A 24743-nucleotide genomic window follows, 5' to 3' on the forward strand; every position below is an offset into this window, starting at 1 on the left:
ACAAGCGCGTGTCTTTGACTTAACTTTAGTTTCTAAGCAGAAATACAGAAAATCATCTTTGGAGACCTTGGCTTGCATCCAAGCCGAGCACTGTGCTGACCCTTTATTTTGCCCTATCTAGTCCTACTGCTAGACAACAGCAGCGTTGATGTTACCCTTTACAATTGAGAAAACTGAGACCCAAGAAGTTTAACAAGAGAGGGGGTTGGAGATGGGCTGCGTTTGGATCCCCTCTCTCCACCACGGACTTCGCTCTCTGCTGCACACGGGTGGGAGCGTGAGTTTGCGCGTGACTGGCCGTGCGCTTCCGTTTTCACGTGAAGCCTCCTGCCCAGTTTTCCCCATTTCACTTTTTTGGAGACTGAAGTCCGGTTCTCCAAGGTCTCGCCTCACCCAGCCATCATCTCCCTCCCGCGTCCCAAAGACAGACGGCCACTTCCCCGCCCAGTTCGGAGTCCCAGCCTGGGTTAAGTCCGCGGGCTCCGTGCCCGCGCTGCCGAGTCCCGCGCCGTGGAGCTGCCCCGCGCACCCAGAGCTCCCGCGGGATCGGGTGGCCCCGCGCCTGGCCCCACCTCCCCTACCTGACGCCCGCGCGGCCAGCGGCTCCGCAGCCTCCGCCCACCGGCGCGCCTGCGCTGCCATTGGCTCCGCGGGCTGCCCGTCTCCTCCGATCCGTCCCGGAGGCAGGTTTAGCGGGAGAAGCCGCAGTCCCGGCGGCTCGGGCGCAGCGCGGAGCGCCGATCGCGGCGGGCATGGCCCCGCGCGCGGGAGTCCGTGTCAGCAGCCGAACCACGGCGGCCGTGAACTTGGCGACGCGCTCCTGCGGCTCAGCCTCTGTCATGTAGTCGCCGGTGGCGCTCCCCGCAGCCCGGGAGCCGCAGCGCGATCCAGACACAGCGGAGCAGCCCGGGCTTCTCCCGGAGGCGCCGAGCGCGCCGCCACCCCTCGGGCGGCACTTTGGGCCGAAGAGGGACATGGGGGAGAAAGTTTCCGAGGCTCCCGAGCCCGTGCCCCGGGGCTGCAGCGGCCCCGGCGCCCGGACCCTAGTCTCGCCGGCGGCAGCCGTGTCCTCAGAGGGCGCTTCCTCAGCGGAGTCATCCTCTGGTTCTGAAACTCTGTCGGAGGAAGGGGAGCCCAGCCGCTTCTCCTGCAGGTCGCAGCCGCCGCGGCCGCCGGGCGGCGCCCTGGGAACCCGGCTGCCCGCCGCGTGGGCTCCAGCGCGTGTGGCTCTGGAGCGTGGAGTTCCTACCCTACCGCTGCCGCCCCCCGGAGGAGCGGTACTGTCGGTGCCCCGGGTCAGCAGCACATCCCAAGAGGAGCAGGATGAAGAGGTGGGCTCAGTCTGTCCCATCCCGTACCCTCCAGGGTCCCATTAGATCCCTTTGCGTGCGCGCTGGTGTCTTGGAGAGGGGAGGGAACTAAAGGTGCTCTGCTACAGCCTGGGATAGTGACGATCAGGAGACTCTGTGGGTCTTTGACTTCTTGGGGTTGTCCCCGCGCTTGTCTCCATGGGCTTTGGAAATGTCACAGAGCCGATCCCTTCATGTCTGTATCTGCTTGGGTCCTCAGAGATTGGATGTGATTTGAAAGCTTGGCTTGTCCACACAACTCATCTCCAGATTCTTAGACGTGGGAATCGCTAACCACTGCGGTCTTGGATGGAGCGGGGGACCCGGAGCGTTTGACGCTGGTGGGAGTAGTGACTGTGGGTATCAGAGACCAGAGCACGCTGGAGTCACCCGTGGGTGATTTTGGTGGGTCAGTTCATCTTTCATCCCGGGGAAGAGGAAGAATTCCCCATGCTAACTAAGCCTGTAGCGCTGTCATGACATGACCTCCTATTTGGACTCAGTGTCCAGAGGAGCGCTGTCCCCATATCGGATAGGATGTGTCTTATCTTGTTCAGAGGACTTTGTCCAGCCTCATATCTTCGAAGGCTGTGCATCCAAAAATTGTAGGTCGCTTCCTGACACACCGAGTTTTGTGACCCACTAGGTTGCTATCTCTGGCTTTCTTTTTTTCCATTTCCCCCCTCTTACTCTGGAAGACAGGAAAGGAAATTTCTCCAAGTCTTTTAAGATTGTTTGCTTTGGACATCTCTTGTGGGAGAAATCATCTTGATCAGACAAGGCCATAAATAAAACATGACCCTAGCATAGTCTCCGTGTGAAATTAATTCCATAGTGCCACACTGGTATTTTACTGTCTCTGCTGGGGTTAGCACTAGGAAACAATTGCCTTTGTCCCTTGAAGAAGTGAACAGAGCCCAGTGTCCTGTCTTTAGCCTCCTGGGTGTCCAGCTTGGAAGTAGGGGCTGGATCTGGCACAAGGACCGGCTGTAGCCACAACCCCTTTCTGGATGGCTGTGGGATTTCAGGGATCTCAGGCAGGTATCTGGAGATCTGCTTTCTAGAGCTCTTCCGCTTCTGAGTTGTGAGACCTGGATGCATTTCCTTCCATAGAAGTTCACTTCTGTAGTCTGAAAAGTGGAGAATTTCAAGGTTGAGTTCATTCCGACAGGAGTGCTGTTTCTGATCTGGAATTTTGGATAGCCCCAAGTTCCAGATTGAGTTTAGTCATAGTCCAGGAGTTTGCTGAACAACACACCCACCCTAGGAGCTGGCAGAGAGTGGTGCTGTTTCTTGGGTACATCTCCTTTTGATGTACCTTGTTGGCTCTGGGTAACTGGCTGTCCTAATCGAATGCTTCTGTATAGCTAACATGGCATGCACACGGTCTTGAAGGTGTAAGGATGTGGGTGGGTAACTTCTTAATCTTGATCCTGATTGTATATTTGATTTATCACCTCACCCCAAGGTGACAGTGTCTTACTTTCTCCTAAGTGAACATAATAATATCTGATTTCTCAGGCAAGGCAGTGAAGGTTGGTTGATTGAAACAGATTTTGTGCTTCTGAGTAGGATGGCCAAGTGATTTGGTCAGGTCGTTGTTTTTGAAAGTTCAGAATTGGTTGTAAAGAGACAGGGCTGCTATTTGTGGCATGACATAGCCTGCCAGGGGATGATGGGATGATGGGATGATGGGATGATGGAGCTTATTAGATAATGGGGATGATGGACAGTCTTGATGTGCCCTGGGGATTTTGAGGCAAAACTGAAGAAAGTCATGTGGCTCTCTGACCCCAGGAGTAGAAAGTGTTAAAACCTAAAATGTAATGAGGGTGTGTAAACGCTCATGGACACACACTAGTACCGATGTGGTACACTGCATGGAATTGTGGGATTGTGACTTTTGTGGAATCTGGGCTTTGAGGAATTAAAAAAAAAACTCTTGCCCTTTTCCTTAGGAAAGGTATACACTTTAAATCAAATGCTGTGAAATCAGACTTCAGAGTTGGGCTGACTTGTTACTTCATTAATGTGTAATCCACATACTGTCCACTTTGAGAGGACCAGGGCTCTTGTTCCCATTCTTAAAAGATTTATTATTTTTAAATAATGTGTATGCTTGTGCATTTATAATGGGGGTGTGCACCAGAGAGCAAGTGCTGCTGGAGTCCAGAGCGGGCACCGGATCCCCTGGAGCTGGGGCCACAAGGAGCTGTAGGCCACTGGACGTGGGTGCCAAGCCCTGAAGGCCGAGCCTCTGCAACGCAGTGTTGCTCTTAACTGCTGAGGCGGTTCTCCTGCCCTCAGCTTGTCCCCCATTACTGAAATAAGCTGGGGGATTCCTTCTCTTCATCTTAGGCCAGGTTGTGACAAAGCGCCTGGTGGTAGTTTTAGTTATACTGTAGCAAGGGCCCAGACTATAAAACATTCAAAGGCTTAAGAGAAACACACAGTGTGGCAAGACATTTATTTCTATTTTAAAATTGCTGGGTAACTTGGGAGATTAATTTCACTCCCCCCCCCCCAATAATTTTTTAAAAATACCAACTCACAGTATTTGTTTTTCAAATGCAAGGAAATTCTGGTTCCTAGCATATTATTCCAGTGTTATTTTTTTTTTTTTGATAATCTTGTTAAAGCTGTTTTGAAGGTCACAGTGTTTTTATCTATCTCATAGTCTGGCTCACACGTAAACATAAAGTCTTTTACGCTTCCATCAGACCTGTGGACTAAAAACTAGTTGAATGTTGGCATTGAGAGATTTCTAAAATTTTAATTTGTCTTTATTTTCCTATGATGTAGGGATGAAATCTACAGTCTTACGTGCACTGGGAAAGCACTTAGCACTGAGCTACAAAGCCAACCGCTTTTGTACTTTATATTAAAATATGAGATTCCGTACTGATGGGTGACTTAATTTATAAAACAAACAGACAAACAAATAAACCCACCCCTGAATTTGTCTTATGTCTTGGCTGCAAGTCTGTAGATGTGGAGTTCTCTATGTTGAGGATGGCACACTAGATTTCTGATTTTCTGATTGATTGTAAGTTGGAGGACTTACCCCCCCCTCCTGGCATTTATGCAATTTGCCCTTTCACCTAGTCACCTAAACCCATCAGAAAACGTAGATATTTACATTATGATTCATAACAGTAGCAAAATTACAGTTATGAAGTAACAATGAAAATAACTTTATGGTTGGGGGCACCACAGCAAGAGGAACTGTATTGAGAGGTCACAGCGTTAGGAAGGTGAGAATCAAAGCTCTTAAGGCTTTCTACCCCGTCTTTTACCCACAGTACCGGATGATCCCAGTGGGGTCACCATTTGGTTGCTGTTGATGGATAAATTCAGACAGCAGAAATTTTAACCAGGGATGCCTAGCACCCACCTCTAGTAAATGAATGGGAACTTAGTAAACAGATGTTCAATGAATTCACAAAGTAATGTCGTCTCTGAAATTGGCGATCTGTTTGATTGAAGGTGACTGTGTGCCCATTTATTTTGTCTGTTGCGAAACAGAATGCACAAGTCTCTTGACCCTTATTATAAAAAAAAATAAACAAGCAAACAAAAACCTTGTGGCTCACAAGAGAGGTATTGGGTTTTTTATTTTTTAAATACGTAAGAACAAAGTCAAACCAGACACACCTGATAGTACACTGTGTGTATTAGAATTGGAAACTTCCAGAGACACTCAGAATACTCCGAATGGTCTGAAGGAGCTTGCTAGTTGAAGGGCTTGCTAACTTACGACATGTTAGCTGGTTATAGTCTACTGCACCAAGGGGCTTAGGTTGTTGACAAAAGTTGAAAAATAGTGTCCCTTATTATAGGCACAATTTGGGGTCGTCTCTAAAGTGTTCTATTAAGTGGTGTCTGATTGGGAGGGATACCTCTAACATCTTTTGGGGGTGTTTGTATTTTGGGGTTCCTGACATAGTAGTAACAGAATGGTTAGGTTTCTGGTTTTTATTGCTTATGAGAATAAATAGCAAAAGGAAACCATGAATTCAGCCATGTTTTTTCATAGACGTTATATTTTATTAATCACAGAAGCTACATAATTTGAAAAGAGAAGTGCATGAATCTTGGCATATTCATTATTTAGTCTACTTTTGGACTTGATACTTCAGTGTAAGCCATGACATTAAAACAGTAGTCAGCCTAGAAATATACATGCAGTCCAGCCCCGAGGTATCATCAGCCTGGACGGAGATGGGGGTCGATATCCTGGAGTTTCTCAAGGACCAAGGGAGCTAGACATAAACCCATTAATTAGCTGGAGACAAAGGTGGCGGCCGAGGCACAGGCTGTGAAGGGGTGTGTGGCAAATCCTGGAATTGTGCGAACATGGGAGCTAAGACTGGGAAACGATGCTTGAACTGAAGCTGAGCGGAGAAAGGGGAAGGACTGGAGAGAGGGCGGTCACCAAAGGCAGCAGAGCTCCTGGAGGTTCACTGGGCCTTTTGCTTGGCAGGGAGGAGAGGAGAACAGGGGGCAGGCAGGTGTGTGAAGGATCAGACACAGCTGAGCAGTGCGGGGCTCTGTGAATGTCACTCCGAGGGCACTGGGAGCCATTGGAGTACCTGAAGCAAGGAAGTCTGACCCGATGACAATTGTATTCGAAGGAAGCCAGGCACCTCACAGCCAGCCTGTGTTGAGAGTTGTGGGTATAACCAGTTCACAGGGTCCTGAGTTGGAACTGATAATCCAAACAAGTGTGGATGAGATGGGAAAGGGAAGGGAGAGAAGTTAGTTCACGGACTCCAGGTAAAGACATATGAAAGGTGGCAGGTGAAGACTTTAGATCCATTCCAGAGAACAGTAGGGGGATGTTCAACGTGTCATCATAGTAGTGAGAGGAAAAACTTAGAGGAGAAGGCCTTCCCTTTAAGTGGCCATTGCCATAGTAAGCGTAGGGACAGATTTACCTGAAGAGAACCTTGTAGGGTGGGGTGTGGGGTGTGCTCTGAGATCGGGCTCCTGTGGGCAGGAAGCATGGAGTTAGCATGCCAACACATCCTACCAGAGTCTGGCTTGGTGGTGTGGATTTTCGTACTTGGGAAGGCTCAGCTTTTTACCTTTGTCACTTCCGGCACTCTAGGACACGGCAAGTATTTATACCTTGCTACTGTTTTAGAGCAGGTGAGCCTCTATCCGTTCACTCAGACTTAATGGATACTTAACGCACGACTTGCATGCGTTTGCCTGGAAAGGGCAGGGGCTCATTTCTTTCACCCCTTCAGAGCATGAGAGTTTGCCTGCTCTGGGGTCAGGGTTCAGTCCTGGTCCAGTGACTTAGAACAGATGACTTCATCTGTGTTATTAACACGGAGGCCCTTTACGTCCTGTGAAGGGTCACCGAGAGAATGCCATGCCTCCACGTTCACGTCCAGCATGATGCATGGCGTCTGTTAAACATCCCGTAGGACGTTTGCTTTGTTACTGAGGATGGGGGAGGCTGGCTCTTGAAGAATGTTGATACCATCACTACCCTGGAAAGGGATAAGCAGAGATCTAAAGTTGCTTCCCAGATGTTTTGGTGGTAGACTGCAGGCTCTTTCCTCTCTGAGTAGGTAGACAGGTGACGTAACACTATTAATTTCATGGGTGGGACATTTTTATGAGACAGTAACAGCAAACTCTATGGCGCGTGACTCGTTAGCCTTTCTCTGAAGACGCCGCCCTGCTTTTCCTTATGGAACCCGTTCTTAGTGATCAGTTATTAATCAGTGTCCTACGGGGATTTGATGAATAGGTGAATTACCAGGTTGTTAGACAGAGGGGTGATGTCCGCCGTGTGGTGAGGCAGGAAAAGATGACTCAAACTTCATCCCCAAAGTGAAGGTTTGTGGTCTGGGAAGGGAGTTAGAAGTCAGGTGATGCTTTGGGGTGATGAGGTAAGAACTGGAGTCCAGAGGCCAGCCACCCCAGCTTCCCAGGGAAGAATGCAAATTACCACCACTCCCACCCCCACCCTCCCAAATCCCTTCTGTCCCTTTGAGACAGTGTGCACATTTGAGTTTACAGTAATCCAGGAGCCCGGTGGCTCTGTGTGACTGCTGCGGGGCCGGCGGTGTGCTCTGTTCTCCCCTAGTGATGTGGGGCGCCCCTTGCACTCATTCAGGCCGACACCTGCCTAGTTTTGCATCACTGCCTTCAAAGGTTTTCTGTGTCTTCTGCGTGTTTACCGTGGATACGTATCTGATAGCATTAATTTTAAGCTAAGGCATAGTGTGATGCATGAGATTAAACAGCGGACCTCTGTCCCTGTAGCTCTGGGCATTTGTTTGTCTTCCTGTCTTTGTGCTATTTTACCTGCCGCAGAATTCCTGGGAAGGTCTGCTCGGTAGCTGCCTGTACCTCCAGGGTCAGGAGATAGGCATGATTCTTCAAAGGTAGCAAAATGTAGGCTTAGGGACTGTGGTCAGCAGTCTCTCTCTACACAGTGTGGCCACACTGTGCAAGAGTGTAGAACCTGGGGGAAGCCCCTGGGGACTGATGCAGCCACTCTCAATGCAGCGCATTCCTGCTTATTTAATGAGTTGTATTCCTAAGTAGACACGTGTCTGAGGCTGCTTAGACATTCGTATCCCAGGCCTGTAGTCGTCTGCTCGCCATCAATTCTCTGCTCAGACACAGTCGATATAATTTTGATTATGGTACTTACTTCCACTGAACCTTGCAGCCCAAATGCCTTGGGATGATACTGGGAGCTGAGGGGAGAAGGTGGGCGTGTTTGGAGGAAGATAGAGAGACAGGCACCTTTAGCTCCCTTCCCTTACTGATTTCATAGGCTACCATGTGGAAAATGAAATTTTAATTCTAATGTTCGGAACTCTGTCATTTAACACCTTTCAGCACAGGGCAGCCTCCCAAGTGAGCCCAATTTGATATGGGTGGATGAGTCTGTATTATCTAACTCCTGTCACATGTGGATCTTTGGGCCTTGGCCTCGCAACTCAGTTTCCTTTTCAACCTGTTGGAAGCCAGGTGTGACATTCTTTCCTCGGTGGTGATTTTGTGTGTTTCTGTGCTTGTCTCAAAATATCATCACACCTCAGAGTTGAGTTAGAATTGGTGCTGCCAATCTTGTGTTGCTCCATTATCGAGACTTGCATTCCGTTATCGAGACTTGCGTTCTGAGAAGTCATACATTTGAAATTGTAGCTATATAAGAACAGCAACTCCACTCACTAGCGAAGTGGTGGGAAGACACAGTCAAAGCCCTTCTGTGTGTAAAGGTTGACTACCAAATATTACTGGTTCTTGTGGACCTGTTGCCCCCATAGAGACACACAACGTTAACTCAGAGCATCTGCCTTTCCCCTCCTCCAGCCTTAACTTGATTGGCTTGGTTGAAATAAACTGAGTTCTCACCCAGGTTTCCGGTTTTAAGAAGTAGCACTTGAGCTTCTCACAGGAGTTTCTTCAGAGAGCTCAGCAGCCCCAGACGCTGGTCTTGAGAGAGCGGCTCCAAGAGGAAAGAGAACATTGCGAGCCTCCTCTGTGTCAAGTACTTGGTAGAAGAACCCAAGGAGACATCCACGTTCATGTCAATATGGCCATTATCAGACTAGTAAGTTAAAGCACCTCATTACGTTAGAGAAGGAAAGATGTACTACTGTACAAGTGAATCGAGCCGCTTGTCATGTATTGGAGCCTGTCTCCTCTCTGCACTAAGTCACAGTACTTTGAATTATTTATCTACTGTTTGAAAAATAGCCTTGCTAATGGCATTTAGGATAACACTGTGTTTCTTGGAAATTATTCTTTATAGGTTTGTTTTCTTTCAGTAGGAATTGGCTAACTTGCCCCTAGAAGCTGTCCCTCTCCTTGATTGACTTCTGAGGAGATTGTCCCTGAGGTGCCTTTAAGACCTTTTATTAGGGTGAGCTTTACTCCTTTGTGATATGTAGCTCCTAGCCATGATGCAAATTTTGTGTGTAGAGCACCAGGGACCCACCGGAAATGACTACTTTAGCTCCTCGGGTTTTCTTTTTCTAAATGTTCTTAACAATTTGGTTTTACACATTTTCCCCCATTGAAATTGAAAATAGTCGTGTTGGGAAGGACTTGGCTTAGAGGTGAGCATCCTGAAGGTAAGAGTTAATTAGAGTAACCTGGCTATGGGAAGCCACCAGGAGGGGAATGGAGCTTCACAAGTTACTCCACTTGGAGTAGAGCTGGCTCTGGAATCTTAGTCCACTGGTAACGGCTCTGCAGTTCTGGAGCTTGCAGTGTCATTGCCATCTCCTGTCTTGTTTCTGCTGTCTTCTGGGCATGATGTGGCTGGTCCTCTCGTGGATTTGCAGCAGCTGTAGTTACGTGCACAAGACTGGATGGAATGAAGCCAGTAAGATTTCCCCCAATTCCAGGAGGACTAAGGCAGGGCCCCAGGAAGCGCCATCACTGACTGAGAAGCTATTGGCAGTTGACAGCTGCTGGGGATGGCAAAATGGTTTTTCTTGGGGAGTGGGGACACTGTTAATGTTGTCATGCTCCGTGGATGGCCCTGATCCCGTATGCGTTATGGGTACCACTAATTGGGCTCTGTGGGATTAAAAAAAAAAAAACCCATGGAGGTGAGAGGCGGAGGATGTATTTGGGGGAATCTGAAGGACTTAGAATCGAGAAATGTGAGGATCTGGAGAGAGCTGGAGGTGGGTAACCGGGCACGAATATCATCAAAATTCATCGTATACATATGTGAAATTCTCAAAGAGTGAATATAAAATGTCTGAATCAACATTTTCTGTGAATTAGGTCACCTGTCACTCATTCTCGGTCTTCCCTTTCTTCCATATCTCTGGCTTGGTCATAAGAATCTCCTGTAGAACACGATCTCCTTCTTTGTGACAAATAACAGCTCTACAAGACAGTAGTCCGGCTCCTGTCAGACAGAGTATCCTGGGCAAAAAGCCCTTCGCGGTTCTGACACCTGGGCGTTGTTAAAGATGCGTCAGAAAGCTCCCTCTGCTCACACCTTTCCTCTTCCGCGATGTCTCTGCATTTTCCTGCCTTGTTGTTTAGTCTGTGCTGAACAAGCTCTCTTTTTTGTTTGTTCAGTTAATGATCGGACATCTCATAGTGCTTTGGGACTTTCTCCCTGAGTGTCAATCATCTCGGAGAACTGTTGAAGACATGTGCCCGTATAAGTAGACAGAATAAAATTACACATGCCATTCATAAATCTAGAGCTCCTCACTTCTTCTCTTCTAACTTTCGATGTTGTGGTTCCCAATTCTGACCCCTGGGTACACAAGTTATTCATGATTCTTTTTTTTTAATTTATTGATATATTTATTTACATTTCAAATGATTTCCCCCTTTCTGGACCCCCCACTCCCTGAAAGTCCCATCAGTCCCCTTCCCTCCCCCTGTCCTCCCACCCAACCTTTCCCACTTCCCCGTTCTGGTTTTGCTCTATACTGCTTCACTGAGTCTTTCCAGAACAAGGGGCCACTCCTCCGTTCTTCCTGTACCTCATTTGATGTGTGGATTATGTTTTGGGTATTCCAGTTTTCTAGGTTAATATCCACTTATTAGTGAGTGCATACCATGATTCACCTTTTGAGTCTGGGTTACCTCACTTAGTATGATGTTCTCCAGCTCCATCCATTTGCCTAAGAATTTCATGAATTCATTGTTTCTAATGGCTGAATAGTATTCCATTGTGTATATATACCACATTTTTTGCATCCACTCTTCTGTTGAGGGATACCTGGGTTCTCTCCAACTTCTGGCAATTATAAACAGGGCTGTTATGAACATAGTAGAGCATGTATCCTTATTACATGCTGGGGAATCTTTTGGGCAATTACCCAGGAGTGGTATAGCAGGATCTTCTGGAAATGAGGTGCCCAGTTTTCGGAGGAACCGCCAGACTGATTTCCAGAGTGGTTGTACCAATTTGCAACCCCACCAGCAGTGGAGGAGTGTTCCTCTTTCTCCATATCCTCGCCAACACCTGCTGTCTCCTGAATTTTTAATCTTAGCCATTCTGACTGGTGTAAGGTGAAATCTCATGATTCTTGATTTCAGGTTATGAAGCCTTAAACCCAGAAAAATGTAGTTTCCTTTTGAACTGTACATTTATTCATCATGTCTAACAAATGGGACTGTTCTGCCTTTCTTCCCAGTCTCTGCCAGTTTTAGCTGAGGTAGGACCACCCCTAAGACAGCATTGTGGTGCTCTGTTGAGACAACTTTAAAACAGAGACATGCATCTCAGTACTAAAAGTTATGTCAGTGGGATGGGAAAGAGTAGTTTTGGTGCTAGCTCCTAGAGCCTGTAATTGAAGAATTGGCTCTTTCTCTTGGATTTTCTCTGCAGATTCTTGGATCAGTGGCAGGATATTCAGATCCAACCCCCCCCTCCCCCCCCCCCCCAAAAAAAATCCCAGAGTGTGAACTTTTACCTGCTGCCTGCAGGTCTTCTCAGACTTCATGTCATAAGACTCTTGGGCCTAAATACTGTACTTAGAGTCTCTGATCTTTAAAAGATTTGTGTGGCCTTTATCTCCCAGGTAACCAGGCTCCATCTTTATTCTGAAGGACCTCAGAGCTGCCCTTGCCCTGGAAGTGGATACATTTGTTTGCCTAAGTATATCAAAACACACTGGTCTTACTGATTGCGAGATGGTGGCTGACGATTTTTGCCTATATTTTCAGTGGGTTCTCTTATAATGCAGGTGTAGGACACTTAGGCAATGCGTTTCCACAGAGGCAGTGTCCGGGTTTTGTTTTTAACCTGAGCAGTGAGTTCCTTTTGGGGTGCTGCAGCATGGGGCTGTTTCAAGTGAATTTGAGGGGTGAGTGGCTATGTGGCAGGTAAATCTCAACTCTGCAGCCCTGAGGAAAAGAGCTAGCTCTGTGTTCCAGATCTGAGCTCTGAGCTCAGGACCAGCAGGTGAACTAGGACCAAGAATCCTCCATTCTCAGCCATGTGGTGACCCTGCACTGGATAGATTTAGGTTAAGTTGACACAATCGAAAGTCATCTGATAGGAGGGAACCTCAATGGAGAAGCTGCCTCCTTAAGACTGGGCTGTATGCAAGCCTGTGGGGTATTTTTTCAGTAAGTGATTGATGGAGGATGGCCCAACCCATTGTGAGTGTGGTCATCCATGGGCTGTAGGTCTTGGGTTCTATCTGAAAGCAGGCTGTGCAAGCCAGTAAGCAGCAGCCTCCATGGCCTCTGCATCAGCTCCCGCCTCCAGGTTCCTGCCCTGTTTTGAGTTCTTGTCCTGACTTCCTTTGGTGATGAACAGCACTGTGCAAGGGTAAGTCAAATCAACCCCTTCCTCCCCAACTTGTTTTTGGTCCTGATGTTTCATCATAGCAAGAGTGACACTAGCTATGACAGACCTACAAGCAGTCTTCTGGAGATGTGACAATGACCTTCCTCTGTCTTTGGGTTATCTTTATGAATGCTCAAGACTTTCACCCATATATGGGGGACAAACAATTTTGACACAAGGCAACATATGATTAGAGTCATTTCTAAGAAGGGAAAACTTCAAACTTCCTTTTTAATGAGCCAGCTATCATTATTAGAAATAAAACTAAGGGCAATTTGTATCCCATTTTTTTTCTCTGTAAATGAAATGCTTTTATACAACCAGTATTCTAATTTGTGTGCCCAACTCCCCAGCACTAAGCAGACATTAAATTCTCACATGCTTTTACTTCTCATTGAACTGAGATAGTAGGATGTTGTTCCCACAGAGGAGGCTTAAAATAACTGTCCAACAGCCTCATTCCAGAGGGGACCAAGCTTTTAAATGTGAATTTAGGGTCCTTTTTGTGCTTAGAACCAAATCTAGTTTTCCAAGTATTGCTGGCTCGGCTTCCTTTCATGAGAAAGTTACAAATGGGCTGTGGCATTAGTACCAAATGAATTGTAATGATAGGCGTGAGCCCTGCCGAGAGCCTGGATAGTCCCCGTGTACTGGAAACCTAATAATCATTTGGGTACCGTTGCTGATGGCTGAGACATCACCATCTATGCCTTTTAGACACTCACTTTGATATATAAGGGCACCCGATGGTGTAAATTTAGTGACTGCTGCTTTTTAAATTTTTTGTTGGCGTGGGCATGAGCTAGAAGCTCATATAAGAAAAGAGCTCCTTAACCTTCGTTACACTTAAGTTTCACGGATATTTAGACTTCAGCTCCAGCCCCAGTGTATGGGCCAGCAACTCTGAAGCATTACTCACGGGTCTTAGTCGGTCAAAATAATTTGAATTTTGCAATTAAGTCTATGTTTCTATGGTTCAAATAGTTGCTTACAAACCCAGAAACTGAGGGCTCAGAGTGGGATTTTGGGCATGTGGCTCGTTTTAACCCAAACTCAATGGTGGCAGCTCCCTCTAGGGTGCTCAGTGTCAGTGTGGTGGGTCGGCTGGAGGCGGGCAACCTAATAGAGTGTGTGTGTGTGTGTATACATACATACATGTATATGTATGTATGTATATATGTATATATATGTAAATATATATACATATGTATCCTTTGTGTGTGCAGGTGGGTGCCCGAGGAGACCAGAAGAGGGCATCAGATCTGGCCTGACACAGGTCCTGGAACTTAATTTAGATCCAGTGTAAGAGCAACAAGCACTGTTAATGGTCAAGCCATTTCTCCAGTCCCCATTTCTCCAGCTTACATTTCTGATGGCAGCAAGGGAAGAAGCACTGGCGTTATGGCTGGGCCACCGGAGGACCTTGCAGAGCAGGGGTGCTCCCCACAGTGTCTCACAGAAGAGGTGCTGGGGAAGAGCCACTCAGAGGATGTGAGGTGCTTCTCCCGCAGTCCTGTGGCTGGGAACCTTTCTTGTGCGTAGGGCAGGTGTGAGCCGTGTGCCCTTCTCTCTCTCTCTCTCTCTCTCTCTCTCTCTCTCTCTCTCTCTCTCTCTCTCTCTCTCTCTCTCTTCAGGTCAGAAGGGATTTACCGGACTTCATTGCTTGTATCACACTGTAGAAGTCAGTGGCTGGGGAAAGAAGGAAGTGAGAAGCACAAGGAAAAAAAAGGGGATCTGTTGACTGCCTAAGCAGTCCAGAGGCAGGTTGACCATACCTGTGCACCGACTTGATTCCAGTGTGCACAGTGCATTATCTGCAGGGGACAGCCGGGATGCAGTGTAGAGATAGCTCTGGGGAGGAGGGCTAGGGGTGGGAGGAGGAGCATGGGGAGGAGGGCTAGGGGTGGGAGGAGAAACATGAGGAGGGCTAGGGGTGGGAGGAGCAGCATGGGGAAGAGGGCTAGGGGTGGGAGGAGGAACATGGGGAAGAGGGCTAAGAGTAGCAGGAGGAACATGGGGAGGAGGGCTAGGAGTAGGAGGAGGAGCATGGGAAAGAGGACTAAGAGTGGGAGGAGGAGCATGGGGAGGAAGAACAGTCAGGGGTAGGGGCAAGAAGAGTGAGTTGAGGAAGAGGGCTAAGGGTTAGAGGGTGGCTGGGGGTTCAGGAGGATCATGGGGAGGAGGATCTGAAGGAGAAGGAAGGGGTGGGGAATGGGAAGGAGGACCAGGGAAGGGAAGTAGGGCTATAGAGGGGAGGAGGAGCAGATGAGAGAGAGCAGGGGTATGGGGGGTGGGGTGGGAGAGGCAGGCAGTGGGAGGAAGGGTAGCTATAGGAAGAAAGCCAGGGGAGGAGGACCGTAGTGTGGAGGAGGACCGTAGTGTGGAGGAGGACCGTAGTGGGGAGGAGGTCAGGAGGAAGAGCCCAGTGGGAGGAGCCTTGGGCAGGAGCTGGACACAGAATAAGAAGCCTGACAAGTGCAATCTGGAAGGGACTGTCCGTGGTGATGTGGCCGCCTAAGCCTTTGAAAGGCGAGGGAGGGTGTATGTAGCTAAATCCTTTGATTCCTGAGATCTGCTTTTAGGAAAAGCCATTGAAGTAGCCTGTGGACATTTCTAGTAATGGGACAAAGCCTCACCCCAGCATCCCTTCAGTTTTTAAGGCCGTCTTCTAGTTTTCTTTATAAGCATAGGAATTGGCAGGTTGTCTATCCATGTTTTGGGGGTGATTCTTTGTGTCTGTGCAATTTAAAGTTCCTGGTATAAAATTAACCAGATGCTTATTTATGTTTCTAATCAAGCATTCTTTCTATGTTTTCTACAAGGATCTGTATTTCCTAAGGTAATTAAACAGTCTTCGCACCAATAATTATCTTAAGGTATTTTTTTGTTTACTGTGGGTCCAGAGTTGAGTTGGTAAGAATTTATCAGGTCTATCTTTTGAGGTATTCCTTGCTTTGAAGGTTAATTTTGGTTTCTCAGGGTTTCTAGTTTTCTCTGAATTTAGAACAGTGCTTTTTTTTTTTTTTTTTTTTTTTTTTTTTTTTGTCATGTTTATGCAGAGACCAGAAGAGGGCGTCAGATCCCTGGGACTGGAAATGCAGGTGATTGGGCGCTGCCTTATGGGTGCTGGGAATTGAAGAGCAACAAACACTCTTAACCTCTCAGCCACCTCTGCAGCCCCTACAGCACCTCCCCTACCCCCCCCCCCCCCCCGCACCCCTCCCACCCCTCCCACCTCTCTTCTGTCTGAAGCTGTGGCTGTGGTAGTCTGTGGCTTCTTTTGAGGCTTCTGAGACCACAGATCCAATGGCTTTGTGTCCAGCCCTCCAGCCTCAGACTTCTCATGATCTGAGAGCTCCTTGCATTTGCAGATGGGGGAGGAGATGAGATTTCCAGGGGTACTGTGGAGAAGTCTGATCCCTGAGAGACTCTCCCTACTTTGTCTGTCTGCAGTTGTGGTTTACTGAGCAGGGGCCACAGGTGGTAGCATGGTGGCTGTTGTACCCATGATTGAAACTTGGGTTTCAAAGATGACGAGATGCCAGGAAATCTGGTCCTGCTTTTCTGTGTGGCTCTATTACTAATCAAAATGTTGAAATCTAGACGCTGGAGAGGGTGCTCAGAACTCTTATCTGAAAGGTCAGCCTCCCTCTGCCCTGCTTCCTCTTTGCTGGTTGTTACATAGGAGCCCTTCCTCCTGCTGGGCATACCCACGGATCCACTAACACACTTGGATCAGTGGGTTGTGATGTCTGCTCCCCTGACCACACTGGGCTGCATGAGAACACCCTCATATTCATCCTCTTAGCCGCTGCACCGAGTATCTCCGGCGAAGTCATACTTTGCAGGCCAAGGAAAATGATCATCCAAAACCAGTAGGGGACTAAGGGGACAGTGTCCCCTTATGGACTGTGAGCAGTTTCGTCAGTGTCCCCAGGCCAACGTGAGCAACTCAGTCACAGATACAAAAGAGAAACCGCCCCCCACCCCCAGTAGTCTGGAGTTCTGGTTGGCCAGCGGTCACCCATTAGGCACAACTTTCTGGATTGGACCAGCTGGACTGGGTGGGTATCTGGGACAGACAGATGCCTGCAGGATTTGGGTTGTGTTCCGGTGGTTCTCTGCCCCCCAAGCCCCCCATACTGGGACCTCATGAGAGTGCTGGAGAGGATGAAAACCCTCACAGGGTGGGCCCTGTAAAAGGTGAGACATTTCTTTTCCATACTCCTTAAAGCCAACTGAATCGGGGCTTTATCTGAGCCCCTTAGCTCCCAGTGGGGGGCTGGCAGTGGCCTCGGTGTGGAGGAGAAGTTCTGCTGAGGGCACAGACACTGTGCACTCTATCCTCTGAACAGACAGGCATTTAGACATGTTTGCAAAATTCTGGGCGAGAAGACGAACTCTGTCTTGTCTAAATAGTTAAGAACTGCCCCTTCTTCCCCCAGAGTAATTAATTTCCTTGACAGCGTTGCTTACTGGCGGCAGCTCCTTTCCACAACTGGTTGCTGAATTGCAGTGCTCAATAATCTGTGTAATAACATACTATAAAAACATATAAAGCCAGGAAAAAAGTTTTTATTTTTTTTTTAAACCAAAGTGGCTGAGCCTTTGGAAATACTCACTCATATATGGATTGAAAGGAAAACCTTAAATCTGTCAGTAAGGGGCCAGTGAGGTGGCTTAGCAGCTGAAAGTCACTGCCACACAAACCGGACACTTCAAGTTGGATCCCCAGAATCCAAGGTGATAGCAGATAACCAACTCCTAAAAGCTGTCCTCTGACTTCCACATGTACACCTTGGCACATACATACACATATTTACACATGGGAGGGACCGCACGCACGCATGCACATGAATAGTTAATAGAAAACGAAACAAAATAGAGACACAGCATTCTGCAGCTCTGGCTGAACTTCTGACTCACACAGTTGTGAGGTGGACAAAGAGAAGGTGCCCCGCAGGTCTGGGGGAGCCTGGGGACTTCAGCCTAGGTTCCTTGCTCTCCCAGGTACGTGTTCACACTCCTGCTGAAGTCTGTCCCCACCCAGAGTGCCTCGGCATGTGTCACGTGCAAAAAGTCAGTGACCATCATCGAACTACTAAAGGCAGGAAGACAAGGTTTAGAAAATGATATGCCCGACTGTTTAGCCCTTGTTCTTGGAGGTTAGAGTTGGGCAGGGACCTGATGCAGGGGAGTGACTCTGGTGTTCCCCCTTTTGGTGTCTGTGTCAGGATTTGGCTGAGTTGACCCTGATGTTGCATGTCTGCACATATTCAGGGCATGCTCACTTTGTTGTGTGGAGAGAGATGGTCGCTGGTCAGTGCCGTGGACCAGGGTCTGTAAGGAGCAGGTGCCACGTTGTGTGCATCAAGCATCTTTTCCTTTCCTCACAGCGGGGTCTGAGACGGTAGGGGTTGCTGTGCCTCAGGGATGAGGATGTGGAGGTTTGAAAGGACTCAGGTCATTGTTACCGCATCTTTTGGTTAGAGAGGGGCTGGGCTTTGCAGTTGACTGATTTTTTTTTTTGCCCCCCAGTTTCCCTGACCTTGAACAAATGGCATCTCCTCAGGTAGAATCACAGATTCAGGCCCTTGGCCCTGTTTACGTTGTCTGTCATATCTCTGCAAGTTGTCAGGCGTGCTGAGTTCTTTTATGTATGAAAGCATGTCTATCCTCTCAGCCCAGCCTAACTTTTAGAGGGATATGACCAAAGAATGGAGCACTCACTCCTTCTTGTGATGAAAGGTGACAGGACACACTTGGTTTAAAAGGTCACCGATTAACAGGATGCTGTTTTTGATGTCTGCCGTGGTCGTTTGTGAGCGAATCTCCCGATAGCAAGATAACAATGAAGGAGTGCTATTCTCCTTAGGAGTATGTGCCTTTTATTTCCTAGAGGGTGCTGAGAATTCTAAGTTCACGTTTTGTAAAAGAAGAATGTTGTTACCTGGGTTTAATTTTGCTGAACTTGTGGTGGTTTGTTTGGTGATGTGAGGACAGACAAAACACAAACCTGTCAAGTTGTCCATCTCTAAACCAGCAGACGGGGGCTTTCCAATGTACTCCATGCACAAATGCAGTATTCTCTTCATAGCTAGGCCTCAAACTGGACTGTCACCCTGTGGTGGATGGATGACAGGGAGAGAAAACCAAGCATGAAGTTTGCGGTTGCAGAGACAGGCAGTCACACAATCTCTTTGGTGGTTGTTTGCTAACATGTTGATCCACAGAAAGCTTTATCAATAGTTTATTATCTGGGCTTGCTGGGGTTCCCACTGCTAAGCCTTTCCGCCTGAAACACAACAAAGACCAACCAGGCCTTGGGTTCCGCCTGTGCCACCCATAGAGCAGAGCCGTGGTGAGTGTGAGCCCCGGGGTGTGTGTCCCCTGGCTGGAAGCTGTCAGGTCTCATCAGCCTTTCGTTAGGGCATATTTTTTTCTTCCTCCTTGAAAACTCATAAAAATTCATGTTGTGGTATTAATGCCCACAGGGTTCTGTAGAATTCTGCTGGCTTCTGCTCCCTTTCCCTCATCATAGATACATCGTCCTCAGATACGTGGGCGCAGATGTGTGCTTGTGAATCTTATACTGGAGGCTCATGTGTCTGCCTAAGTGAGTTTGCCACAGGAATGAAATAAACTAATTTTCCTCCCAATGGTTCAGTGTAACCAAGATATTTCTATGCATATTCTCAGAAGGCTTCATTCTGGGGAATATTTTATATTTCAATAAACCTTGTGCGTGTGTTTCTAGGTGACTACTTTGCATACCTGTTTATTATCACAGTGATATGCTGTTTATTTTTATGTATATTTTGAAAGAGAGTATCTAGTGGATCGATTTTCTCTGGTGTGTGTGTGTGTGTTGTGTGTTGTGTGTTGTGCAGAGGTCAAAGGGCAACCTTGGATGTCATCTCATGTACATATTTTGAGGTATGGTCCCTCACTGGCTTACCAGTCATAAAATAAGAGAGTTTTCCCAGTGAGGCCCAGTATTTTCCTGTCTCTGCGTCTCCCAAGACTATGGACCTCATCTGGCTTTTTACATAGGTGCTGGGGATTGCACTTAGACCCTGAGGCATGGAGTAACCAAGCTATTCCCTAGAATTTTTAGTTGAAAGAGAGATATTACTCTTTGTGTTGTTAGAAACAACTTATGAATCCTTTGTGTGCTGTATGTGAAGTGTATATATATATGTATATATATATATATACATATATATATATATGCACCTCTGTGTGTATATATGTGTACACATGTTTGTGTATGCTCAATATATATATGTGTGTATGTGTAGAGGCAAGAGGCCACTGTCTGGTGTCTTTCTAGGTCACTCTCCACCTTATATTTTGAGATAGTTTGTCCTTCCTTGTACCTGGTACTCACAGATTGGCTAGGTTGACCAGCAAGTTCTGGAGATCCACGTGTCACATTTCTGACCAAATGCTTGGATCACAGATACCAGTGTCCACGCCTGGCTTTTCCTATATATACTTGGTATGTGCTTGTCTGAACTCGGGCAGCCAACACTTTATGGATGGAGCCATCTTGTAAATCTCACCCCTGTTGTATATATTCTTGTGCTCTTAAAAAAATGTCTGAGGTCAGTCTACTGGGTTACAGCAGAATTTCAGTACTTTAAAAGGGTTGACTTGTGTAAAGGTTAGCAGTCTTTCTTTCTTTCTTTCTTTCTTTCTTTCTTTCTTTCTTTCTTTCTTTCTTTCTTTCTTTCTTTCTTTCTTTCTTTCTGATGAACTGAACAGGGGAGTGATATTTATAAATAACTGTGATCCAATAATTATATTACAGCGTTACCAAAATATTCAGTACGACAACTCATGGCTCATTATGCTTAGCCATGTAAGATGAAACCTCCTGCAGTAGGAGGTGGGGGCCCTTTGGCCCTCTGCAGCGTTTCTATAGCAAAGCAATTATGCCGTGTTGTGGTATGTCTGTGTGAGCTGAGGAAGTACATGGAACTCTGCAGGGCCAGCTGCGGAGCCTCCACATTAAAACCGTTTGGAATCATGCCTGCAAATTAATACATCATAAAAGCTCAGTACAGTGATGAATTCTGAACAAAGTTCTGTAGTGTTTGCCTCTTATTATGAATGGGGAAGTTACGACTGTGTGAAATTGGTGTGAGCAGACGGGCTGTAACACTGGCTGTTGTGGCCAGCAGCCTTGACTGATGACCATTAAGTGAAACAACCCCCTCAGAGCGGGGGTTTCTGATAAAGGAGACTGGGCCTCCCTGGGCAACCAGCCTCCTGGATGGAGTGCTAATTGTTTATGACTTGTGTCTTAACATCCCTGGGAATTTCTGAAGGAGATATTTGCGGGAAGTTGTTCTTCCTGGTCTCTTATCCAGTGCCCCTCTGCCCTCCTCTTCTCCAGTCTTGTATCCTGGCAGTTTGGTATTTCACTTTTTTTTTTTTTTTTCCACTCCAGGCCTCACAGAAGTGATAACTCATTTTGTTAGACTGGCGGTGTTTTCAAAAGTGGAGGATTATGACTTCAGTTGGGGTTTAATCAGCCCGAGCAGGCGCATCCTAAGTAAGAGGGATACTGTTTTAATGTGGATGTCTCCCCCAATTCAGGGCTGGGGAGATGTGAATGGGAGATGACACTGCAGTCAGGTCGGAATTGTTTCTAAATAGATTGTTTTTCTCCCCCCACCTTGAATTCTCCTGATCCTGGCAGGAATGTCCTGTTAATAAAATAGAAGAGAGAGATAGGTACAGGAAGAGGTGATTGCCTTAATGTTGTGCCCTGTGAGTTCTGGAATGCTTAAGGAAAATGAGATCAGGTTTACACAGAACCTTGACATAGTGATCACGTTGGCGAGGGGGCAGGATCTCAGTCTTGGGGACAGCGAGTGATAGGAGATAGGCATGCAGCCGTAAGGCAGTTTCGCTTAAATGGCATGTGTCTCCACGCGGTGGCTTCGCAGTGAGGCTCTGGGGCTGTCCTTTGGCTTTGAAATACTCTAGTGTGTGAGTAAAAGGGAAGAAGCAGGCAAGTGCTGTGTCCAGAGAAACAAAGCCTTTTTTAGGTAAGTGATATCTTTCTGCAGAATTAACTCTACTTTGCACTCCGGTTAATTTCCTCTGTGAGAGCACCCGGGCTGCAGAGACACTGGCTGTATTCTTCTTCTTAGTTGCGCAGCGGTTACTGACGGTTTATACTCATTTCTTTCCTTCTTTTTTTATGGTTTCAGCATTTTCTTACATGTTTCATGATAGAAATTATTTAATGCAAGGTCACTAGCTCATACATTCCAATTCATTAGTTGGCTATTTCTTCACTGAAGCAAATTTATTAAGGCCCTATTATGCACCAGGCACTGAGGATAATAGTAGTGAAAAGATAACCCAAGATGCTCAGATTATAATATCCAATGAGCATAGATGCAGAGATTCTCATCAAAACATGGCAAACTGAATTTACAGCACATAATAAAGCTAAGTGGGCTTTATTCCTGGCGTGAAAAAAATGGGTCTATATACTCCATAAACAGGAAAACAAAACAAAACAAAACAAAAAAAACAAAACAAAACAAAAGACAAAACCAGATGCTTGTCTCAACAGATGAACAGAAAACATTAAAAATTAATCAACTTTCTTCCTGAATAAAATTCAGAAAGTAGGTATAGAAGGTTCTTGCTTGGTTGGGCAGTAGTGGCAATTGCCTTTAATCCCAGCATTCAGTAGGCAGAGGCAGAGGCAGAACTACTGTGAGTTCTGTGAGTTCAAGGCCAGCTTGGTTTATGGAGGGAGTTCCGGTATAGCCAGAGCTACAGAGAAAACCCTGTTTCAAGAAGAAATGAAAAGAAAAGAAAAAAGAAAGAAAGAGAAAAAGAAAGAAAAGGGAAAAAAGGTACTTATTTCAAATCATCAAAGACTGTATATGAAGAAACCAAAAGCTAGTATCCTACTTAGTGGGATTAACAGAAAACAAACAAACAAAACCTTGAGATACTGTCTTCCTAAGGCGTAGAATAAGGCAGCCAAGCCCTCTTGTAGTTCTATTTGACAAAATATTAAGTCTTAAACAGCAACTAGGCCAGAAAGAAAAAGAATCAAAATTTTCTTTATTTGCTGATATCAATCATATCATGATCATGTAGAAAATCCTAGACTATACAAAGTCTATTGTAGCCCTACTGGTGTTATTTTCATAGATTTCCCTGTTTTTGTATGTTAATACTTGTATTTATACATCAAAAGCAAACAACATGAAGGAGAAGTTAAGAAAATTGTACTAGCAACAAAATGAATGAACTAGTAACAAAACGAATGAATACTTAGGAATTTAAGAGTCAAAGGTGTACACATTAAACATCCAAAGATAAAGGAGGATGTTAACGATGCCAGGAAAGGCTGCTTCACAGTCCTGGATTGCACAGATTAACAATTGCTAAAATGCCCACACTATTCAAAATAGTCTCCAGACTTAGTCACTATCATATTTAGTTCTCATCAAAGTAATGTTTCCTTCACACAAATAGAAAATCCTAAAATTCAACTTGAACCACAGTAGGCCCCACCTAGCCAAAGGTTGAAGAACATCATCACCACACTAGAAATCTCATGTTTTCTGACTCCAAGTTACGTTATTGTTACAACCGTTGGTGATACCATGAGCATTCAAACAGTCTGTCAGGATAGAGGACCTGGAATAAATCCCTGCAATTCTCACGAACTCATCCTGAATCTGGATCCTAAGACCATGAAGGCAAAGAAAAGTCTCCAACAAATGGTGTTTGGAAAGCCGTCTATGTGTAAATGAGTGTAGTCAGTCTGATTTGGTTGATTTTATATATGGCATGTGACACTTTTCCAGAGTCTTAAATGTAAGACTCAAAAGTGTAAAACTCCAAAAGAAAATATAAGGGAAAGCTTTTCAACTGTAGTCACTGTTGTTGTTGTTGTTGAAAATGACTCCAGAAGCACAGGCAGGAGAAGCGGAAACAGTCAAGGGGGATTATATCAGACTAAATATCTTCTGTTGCAGTTGAGGAACTAGGAAGACAGTGGCATTGGGGGCTTATTGTACAAACATGGCATCTAGAGACCATACCACAGATCTCTGTATTTTCTCAGCTAATCCTGATCTCTCACAGTACTGTGTCATTTGGTCTTATTGTGGCTTCTATTCATGGGTATATGGGTAGGTCTTACCTCCATTGCAAAATTGCATCCTAAAATTTATTGAGACAAATTGAAAGGACCCCAACTGTAGAATGACCTAAAAGCTTGTGGCTCTTTAGTTTCCACTCTATGCTTTAAAGTATCTATATTATCTATATTTTTGTGTCTAAGTCAACAAAAATATGTTTCCAACAAACATTATATTTGTTAATATAGTATCTTCTCATAGGAACACTCTTAAGTAATAGCCTTTTACACCATCGCAGTACTATAACCCTGGTAGAAGACAGTATAGACAGTGTGGATATTGGTGAATTAATCTGATTGAAATTAGCAGCCAAGAATCAATACAACTCAGTACTAGAAATATAAATGACCCTGTTTTACAAAGGGTAAAGGATCTGAAGAGAACCCCCAAAAGAAATCCAAACATTTAACAAGTAGATGAGATGCCCAGTATCTCCAGTCATCAGCCAAAATCAAATCAACTTTATGAAACAATGAAAGATAACAGGTGTTGGCAAAGATGTGGAGCTAGGGAGGCCTCATGCATTTGTTAGTGAGACTAGAATTTAGTGCAACCAGGATAGAAAAGAGCTCCATTGCTAAAAATGTTAAAAGGACACCTACCATGTGATCTATAATCCTGCTTCTGGAGTGTGTGTGTGTGTGTGTGTGTACATCTATAAACGCACTCACATATATACATGAAACATACACACATACACATGAAGGAGGCAAAATTAGACTCATGGGGAGATAGCTGCCTCCTGTGTTCATTGTGTAGTAACATCATGCACAGGAAATAGGATACACAAACAATCTAAATATTCAGCAGATGATTGGGTAGAGAGAAGTGTGTATTCGGATAATGGGATGGATGACATTTTAGGATTAACAAAGGAAATCCTATTTATGGCAACATGGG

At 46.1% G+C, this 24743-nt stretch overlaps 1 protein-coding gene across 2 annotated transcripts in view; it reads left to right on the forward strand.

Annotated features, from left to right (window-relative positions):
* The first annotated feature begins 753 nt into the window (after positions 1-753).
* Positions 754-24743, forward strand: part of Mast4 (microtubule associated serine/threonine kinase family member 4) — a 606534-nt gene continuing 582544 nt past the window's right edge. The window contains exon 1 of one of the 2 annotated variants that reach the window (XM_052160085.1): positions 754-1331. In XM_052160085.1, coding sequence (XP_052016045.1) covers positions 975-1331 — 357 coding nt within the window. In that variant the 5' untranslated portion in view covers positions 754-974. The remainder of the gene's footprint in view (positions 1332-24743) is intronic. The other variant, XM_052160077.1, reaches the window with a different exon arrangement.

This window comes from Apodemus sylvaticus, chromosome 16 (assembly GCF_947179515.1).
Source record: "Apodemus sylvaticus chromosome 16, mApoSyl1.1, whole genome shotgun sequence".
NCBI classification, from domain to species: Eukaryota; Metazoa; Chordata; class Mammalia; order Rodentia; family Muridae; genus Apodemus; species Apodemus sylvaticus.